This window comes from Leopardus geoffroyi, chromosome A2 (assembly GCF_018350155.1).
Source record: "Leopardus geoffroyi isolate Oge1 chromosome A2, O.geoffroyi_Oge1_pat1.0, whole genome shotgun sequence".
Taxonomy (NCBI): domain Eukaryota; kingdom Metazoa; phylum Chordata; class Mammalia; order Carnivora; family Felidae; genus Leopardus; species Leopardus geoffroyi.
In genome coordinates this window covers 157,791,456-157,798,833 of record NC_059331.1, presented here as the reverse complement: position 1 = coordinate 157,798,833, position 7,378 = coordinate 157,791,456, and the positions used below count along the sequence as shown (strand labels likewise).

At 49.5% G+C, this 7,378-nt stretch overlaps 1 protein-coding gene across 1 annotated transcript; it reads left to right on the top strand.

The window, feature by feature from the left end:
• The first annotated feature begins 4,099 nt into the window (after positions 1-4,099).
• LOC123607300 (olfactory receptor 10AC1) lies at positions 4,100-5,372 on the top strand. Its single transcript, XM_045496414.1, has one exon. The coding sequence runs from the start codon at positions 4,407-4,409 to the stop codon at positions 5,370-5,372; it is 966 nt and encodes a 321-aa protein (XP_045352370.1). The 5' UTR covers positions 4,100-4,406.
• Positions 5,373-7,378: the final 2,006 nt, after the last annotated feature.

Below are 7,378 nucleotides of genomic sequence, written 5' to 3'. Positions count from 1 at the left end.
CACCCGAAAGGACACAATCAAGAGGGGAGGAGGGTGCATGGTGGAAAGACGAGTTTCTGAAGGAAAGACGCGCTAAGCTCCTCAATCGTGAAGAAAAGCAGAAAGATGAGAATGCTTTACAATCTTTTTGTGTCCCTGGTTCTGTGCTGGTATCTCAGGGAAGCTTCACCAAGCCCCTCCTTTGTTATCCCTATCTGGCAGTGCGGAGGCAAGGCTTTGGAAGTGTTAAGTAACTTGTCCCCACCCCAAATCAAACTCAGCAAATACCAAAGCAAAAATTTACACTGAGGAGACTCTTTCTACTTCACAGAGGATTTTAAAAAGGAAAAAAAAAATCCTTTTTTATTTAATTTTTTGAATGTATGGTATGTATTTTTCCTAAAAGGGAAGCACTGGAAGAAAACAGATTCCAGAACAATTTGTATAAACTCCTAGACCAGAGGCCCATGACAGATTATTAAATCAAGTTAGGGAAACTCAGGCATATTTATAATCTTCTAAATTTAATTCCCTGGGAGACTATGATCTGATTTTTCTTTTCTTTTAAATGTTAATTTTGAGAGAGAGAGAGACAGAGAGAGAGAGAGAGAGAGAGAGCACACAAACAGGAGAGAGGCAGAGAGAGGGAGAAAGAGAATCCCAAGCAGGCTCCACACTGTGAGTGCAGAGCCCAACACGGGCTCAATCCCACAAACCGTGAGATCATGACCTGAGCCAAAACCAAGACTGGAAGGCTTAACCAACTGAGCCCCTCAGGTGCCCCTGACAACGATCTGATTTTTCTGTGACTTCGCATGTGGTGCTTTTGTAAACAATCATACTAAATCAGCACACTCGGGGCTACTCCGGAAAACAATTCTGGCAGAAATAGAGCCATCAAGCAGGAGTTGTGAGACCTGGACTCTGACCCAGCTCTGCTGCCAACGGATGGCAGTGAGGCCCCTCGCTCGTCATGTGGCCTCTCTGGGCCTCACCTGCTACAACGTAAGGATCTGGACCTTGACCCCTGAGCTCCATTCCAGTTCAAGATGCTATGGAATCCTCACAACCCCGAGGGGCCTGACTGGTCTGCCTCTCTCAAATCTCTCACTGTACAGCCTCTCTTTAAAAGTGCTTTAACTGGGGGCGCCTGGGTGGCTCAGCCAGTTAAGTGCCTGACTTCCGCACAGGTCATGATCTCAGGGTTCATGAGTTTGAGCCCTGCATCAGGCTTTGCACTGATAGTGTGGAGCCTGCTTGGGATTTTCTCTCTCTCTCTCTCTCTCTCTGTCCCCACCCCACTTGTACACTCTCTCTTAAAATAAATAGACTTTTTAAAAAGTGCTTTAACTACCTACTAACATGACCTTTTTTTTGGTAAGTTTATTTATTTTGAGAGAAAGAGTGCAAGCTGGAAAGGGGCAGAAAAAGAGAGGCGAGAGAGAGAGAATTCCAAGCAGACTCCACACTGCCAGCACAGAGCCCAACGTGGGGCTCTGACCCACGAACCGTGAGATCATGACTTGAGCCAAAATCAAGAGTGGAATGCCCAACTGCCTGAGCCACCCAGGCACTCCTAAAATGGCTTTTAAAAACATCATTATTACAGATAATTTTAACTGTCCTGCATAGCAAATATCAAATCTGAGATCTGCAGCCCCAGCCCAGAGAGGCTTCCAGCCACATCCAGATGTCCTGGGCCACCAGCCAGCCATTACTCTGTGGGTGCTCCATGGAGCCTCACACAATTAGGAAAGCAGATCTGCCAGAAGAATAACAATAGCAGCGATGAAGGTCAAAGCTAAGGAGAAATTATGTTTAGATTTGCGATCTTAGGTTATCTGTATTCCTGCTCACATCTACATGTCCTCAAGAGAAATGTCAGGAGAAATTGCCTAGGAGAGTGTAGGTAATTTCTGAGCAAAGGAAAGGTGGGAGATGTGGGAAAAGGGGTAGGGTGTGTCTTATGAGAGGATTTTCTAGGAGAGGTATAAATAAGGAAGAGCATGTAGTGGATAAGACCATGAACTACCAGAGATCAGGCTGCCTCAGTATAACACCTGCCTTTAAGCTCTAACCAGCTACGTGACATTTAGTTCCTTTAGGTATCTCTCAGTTTCCTCATTTGTTAGACGGGTACACTAAGAGTCCACCTACCTCGTTACGGGTAGACTAAGAGTCACCAGGATTAAGTGAGTTAAATGTGTCAAGTCCTTCTGAGCACTGGCCTACCAGTCCCTTAACTGCATTCATTCTTGTTGATGTTATGAACCACCTGGAAGGGAGACTATCCGCCCTTCTGCCCCCCGGGGAGAAAGGTGGCTCAGGCAGGCCTTGCCAACGACGGTGCAGCTGGATTTTGAATCAAACCGCTGAAGTTTTGAAAGTGTGTCCTCCCTTCCCCCTCCCAGACAGAAGACATTTCGAATACACATTCCTAGAGTTTATGACAAGTCGTCCTGAATACGCTAAGCAAAGTAGAATATTCCTCAGTCTACGTTTGATTGAATCGACCTACCTGGCTTGCTTTCCACAGCCTTGTGTGTAAAACATAATGTACCTTGAGCTTGTGGTCACTGGTGCCCCCCGACCAACTATCTTGTCATTTCTGTGCAGTGTGGACATGAAGGAAAGTGCACCGGATTGTTGCTGTCTCTCTGCCCCCCGCCCCGTGCTTCTCTAAGAAGATGAAAAGACAGAAGTAGAGAAAGGGCAAGCCGAGGCAGAGCGAAGACGGCCGTCGTGGGTATTTCCGCAGTTTCACGCTGCCTGAGCCTCCAGGACAGCCAAGCTCCTCCCTCCCGTGCCCACTTACGGCTCCAACACCGGGCAAGGGAGAGGCACTCCTCACAGGTTTGTTAAACTGGCTCAACAGAATGAATACTGGCCAAAACAAACAAACAAACAAACAAACACAAACAACAAATGTGAGGGCTCTAAAAGAGATGGGAAGTGACTCCCCCTCTCTCCAACCCCCCACCCCCACCCCACAGGATCCTCCTCCGTAAGACCCCAATTGCGGTTTGAAGGTGCTCCACTCAGATGATAGGAAATAGCACAGAGTGATAAATATAAACCCTCAGAATTCTCCTTTCTAAAAAGAGCATTAGGTAGCAGAAATCAAGCTCTTCCCACTCCTTCCAGCTCTTCCGATGATTTACCTCCTGCCCTTGACCAGGCTTTATTGCTATTGCATTCTATGGTATAACAGCACAAATTCCACTTCCAACATTGGTTATTAACGGTGACTCAGAGGCACTAAGAGGAAATAATAGTTGAGCTTACAATTAGAGTTAATAAAAAAGAGGTAAGGAAATAAAAAGAGATGTCATTAATAACTACTGGAAAATCAAACACCCTCCTCCAGTTTGCCTCCAAGTCCCTATCACCTTATGTTCCCCACTGCAGAGGTTTGCAGCAATTGCAGCCAACCTACAGGCTATCAATGTTTTCCAAATGTTGCCTGCAAATGAGTCATGGGTGACTCTGGGAAAGAAATTGTGTCCAGTCGGCAAATTTGGAATGTACTGCTAACTCTGAAAGGCAAGTTAGAACAGATACACATCACTTTTTCTCATGTTGACAGAGTATTAATAAAAATGTTAGGGACGTTTTGTTCCTGATGCACCCAGAGAGGCCTTCCAACCAAACACCCCTGCTGCCTAAACATCTGCCTCAGCACCTGGCACAGACCTGGGTCTCTGTTGAAGGCTAAATCAATATGAACTGGCCAACTGATCCCAGTGACCCGTATGGGGTCATGGGAAGTTCTGGATTCAGCCTCAGGAATGTAGATTCTCTTCCTAGCTTTCTGTGAGTAGTTAAGCCTCCCCCACACACACACCCCGCCAGCTTTATTTTCCTTTTTAAAATTATGAGGTTGTAGGAGATGATCACTAAGGTCTTCATCTGCATTTTGTTTTTGTGATTCTGTGACACATCACAGAAAGCAATTCAAAGTGATAGTGCAGGGCAGGGAGGAGGTAATGGAAGCAGGGCATAAAGACACAATTCTTGCCTTGAGGAGCTAAGGCAGAGGACAGCATAACACTCCTGCCTACAGACAGGACCCACCAAACAATACCTAGGGTCTGAAGGCAGGGATTCATTTGTAGGTGGAGGTCAGGGGTGATAGGTTGCAAGCAAAGGGCCTAAAATTAAGGCTTCTTTGGAAAAAGCATGTTGAGAAAGCAGCCTTGGGAATTCTAGTCCAGGAGACAAAACTACACAAGTTAATAAAACGTCCATCATGGGGAGGTGGGGCTGGAAATGCATCCAGACACTCTACCCCCTCTCTGCAGCCTCTACTCCCTCCCACCTTTAAATTCCATCCAGCCCTTCCTCAAGCGGCAGGGTGGAGGGACTATACTCGCAAGCTCCCCCTTTCCCCGTTTCTTTCCTACAGGTGCCTCTGGGCAGGCCAGTGCATGGACAGCCCCAGCAATACCACCATGCCCTGTGGCTTTCTCCTTCAGGGCTTCTCTGAGTTCCCGCACCTAAGGCCGGTGCTCTTCTTGTTGCTGCTAGCCGTGCACCTGGCCACCCTGGGCGGGAACCTGCTCATCCTGGTGGCCGTGGCCTCAGTGCCCAGCCCACCACCCATGCTGCTCTTCCTGTGCCAGCTGTCAGCCATCGAGCTCTGTTACACTCTGGTGGTGGTGCCCCGCTCCCTGGCTGACCTGGCCACGCCAGGCCTTGGCGGGGGCAGCCCCATCTCCTTCCTGGGCTGCGCAGTTCAGATGCAGATGTTCGTGGCGCTGGGTGGGGCCGAGTGCTTCCTGCTGGCCACCATGGCCTATGACCGTTATGTGGCCATCTGCCACCCACTGCGCTACACCGCAGTGGTGACCCCAGGGCTGTGCGCAAGGCTGGCCCTGGCCTGCTGTCTCGGGGGACTGGCAGTGTCCGTGGGGCTCACAGTGGCCATCTTTCACCTGCCTTTCTGTGGCTCCCGCCTACTGGTGCATTTCTTCTGCGACATCACGGCGCTGCTGGACCTGGCTTGCACACGGAGCTACGCCGACGAGCTTCCCCTGCTGGGCACCTGCCTCGTGCTGCTGCTGCTGCCCTCGCTGCTCATCCTGTCCTCCTACGGAGCCATCGCCGCCACCCTGCGTCGCCTGCACTCCCCCAGGGGCCGGTACAAGGCTGCCTCCACCTGCGCCTCGCACCTGGCCGTCACTTTCCTGCACTATGGCTGTGCCACCTTCATGTATGTGCGGCCCAAGGCCAGCTACTCCCCACGGCGGGACCGCACGCTGGCACTCATCTACACCAACATCACGCCGCTGCTGTACCCGCTCATCTACAGCTTGCGCAACCGCGAGATCACCACCGCCATCCGCCGGGTGCTGGGGCAGGGGCGGCAGGGACAAGGTCTGTGTGAGCCCTGAAAGCAGGCAGGAACCAGGCCAGAGAGGGCAGCTCCATTCCCTAAAGCTAACTCTGTCAGGAGGTGTCTGTGTCAGCAACACCACAAGGGGGGCCTCGAGGACTGGATTCAGGAAAGGGAACCTGGAAAAGCATCCACACAAGAAGAATCTCCTTGTGGAGCAGGTGCCCCATTCTCCACCCCTCCTTTGAGCAGTGACCAAAGACAGCATGATCCCCAGGCCTGCAGATAGTGGCCCCATCAGTCTTTGCTAGTTCCCCCCATGCACTGGGGCCTGTGCAAGGTGATGGGCTCACATGACGAAGAAGGCACAACTCATGGCCGCAGGGGCTCACAGATGGAGTGGGAGGAAAATGTGAGCGGTGAAGGGGCGATGGATGGAGTGGCTCCTGAGAAGGAGTTTCTGTGCTAGACTTTTTGAGAGGAGAGGAGAGTCAGGGGAAACTTCCTGGAAGACAAAGATGGCTAAATGGAGAACTATAGGTTGACTAGAGGTCAATCAGGAGAAGAGGAGAGTGAAGAAGGTCCAGCAGCAATGATTCAACAGGGGCTGGGTATTTGGGGAAGGACCTTGTAAAGAGCGGAAGGATTTGAACTCATGGGGTGACATGATGACCTACTATTCCTGTGTGGTCACTGTGGCCATAGTGTAGAGAAGGATCTAGGGACATGGAGGTCTGTCTGGGGAGCTGTTGCCCTATTCCAGGAGAAAGGTGAAGGGGTTTGGACCAGAGGACTGACACAGGGTATTAGGGGCATGGAGTCAAGAGACAGGCAGGAGGTGGAAACTATAGAACCCTGACTGGATATGGAGGCGTGAGAAAAAGGGGAGTTAAGGAGCATCTCTAATCTGGGCCACTGGGTGGACGGTGGCTCCATTTGCTGGAAACGAGAAAACAGGAGTGGTGATGGGCGTTGAATCTGTGCTGGTGCTGAATCTGTGTAGCTGAAATGCTGCCCTGGACCAACCAGTGCAGATGCTGACTGAGGCAAATATGGTTGTCCAGAGTGCAGGGCCAAGAGGAAGGGAGCTCTGGATTTATAGATGGCCACCGAGACCATGGGGTGGGTGCTACCCCTCATTAACAAAAAGCTAACAATTGCTCCCCACGTGATGAGATTAAGGGTGATTTTTATTTCCTGATGGTGTACCTTCCAAATTTCTCCTAATCATTCTCAATGGATGTTACTTTTATACAGAAACAAGCATTACTTAAGAACAAACACTTTGGGGGCCTGCTCAGTGAATCATAAAGACTTGTTACCCCCCATCCCTGAGATGAAAGCCTGAGCCCACTTGCCTCAACACTGTCTCCTCACCAACAGCCCAGGAATGAAGAGGAACTAGAGTGAGCTCTGTGGGGGCTGATCCAGCATATACCTGTGTGGTACGAGGGTAGGAATGCACCAAGGAACTTTAATCCACCAGAAACTTGGAGGAAATATTGCTGTCAAAGACACAGCAAGGAGACACTGAAAGGAAGAATTACTAATCCACAATGTCATGTAAAACTGACAGAGAACATAAAATCCCTGGATGTGACTTTCTCAACAATGTTACATTAGTATATCCTGGTGTGTTTAAGGGACAAACTGGCACAAAACCTTAAGTACAGATGCCAGGCTACACTAAGAAAATCCCAGAAGTTATTCGTTCATCTGTATGTGCAATAAACAGCTGTTTATTGAGTGATGGTTCCATGTCAACAGCTAGACAGGATTCAACTGTAATCAAAATGGCACAGTATTTCTAGCACCTCAATCCAAATTATTGAAGGAATGAAGACAAAGCCCATGTGTAATTTGAAATCTACCAGGGCACTCGGGAAAATAAATAGGCATTGCATTATCATGTGACAGGTACTACGATGGGGAAAATACAGGACACTGTGCTAAGCGATTAGCCTAGACTTGGGATGGTAGGAGCATTAGTAAAAGCTTATGAAGAAGTGATGTGTAGGACCTCAGCGCAAGCAGGAATAGCAGAGCCAGATAAAGACAGCTGGG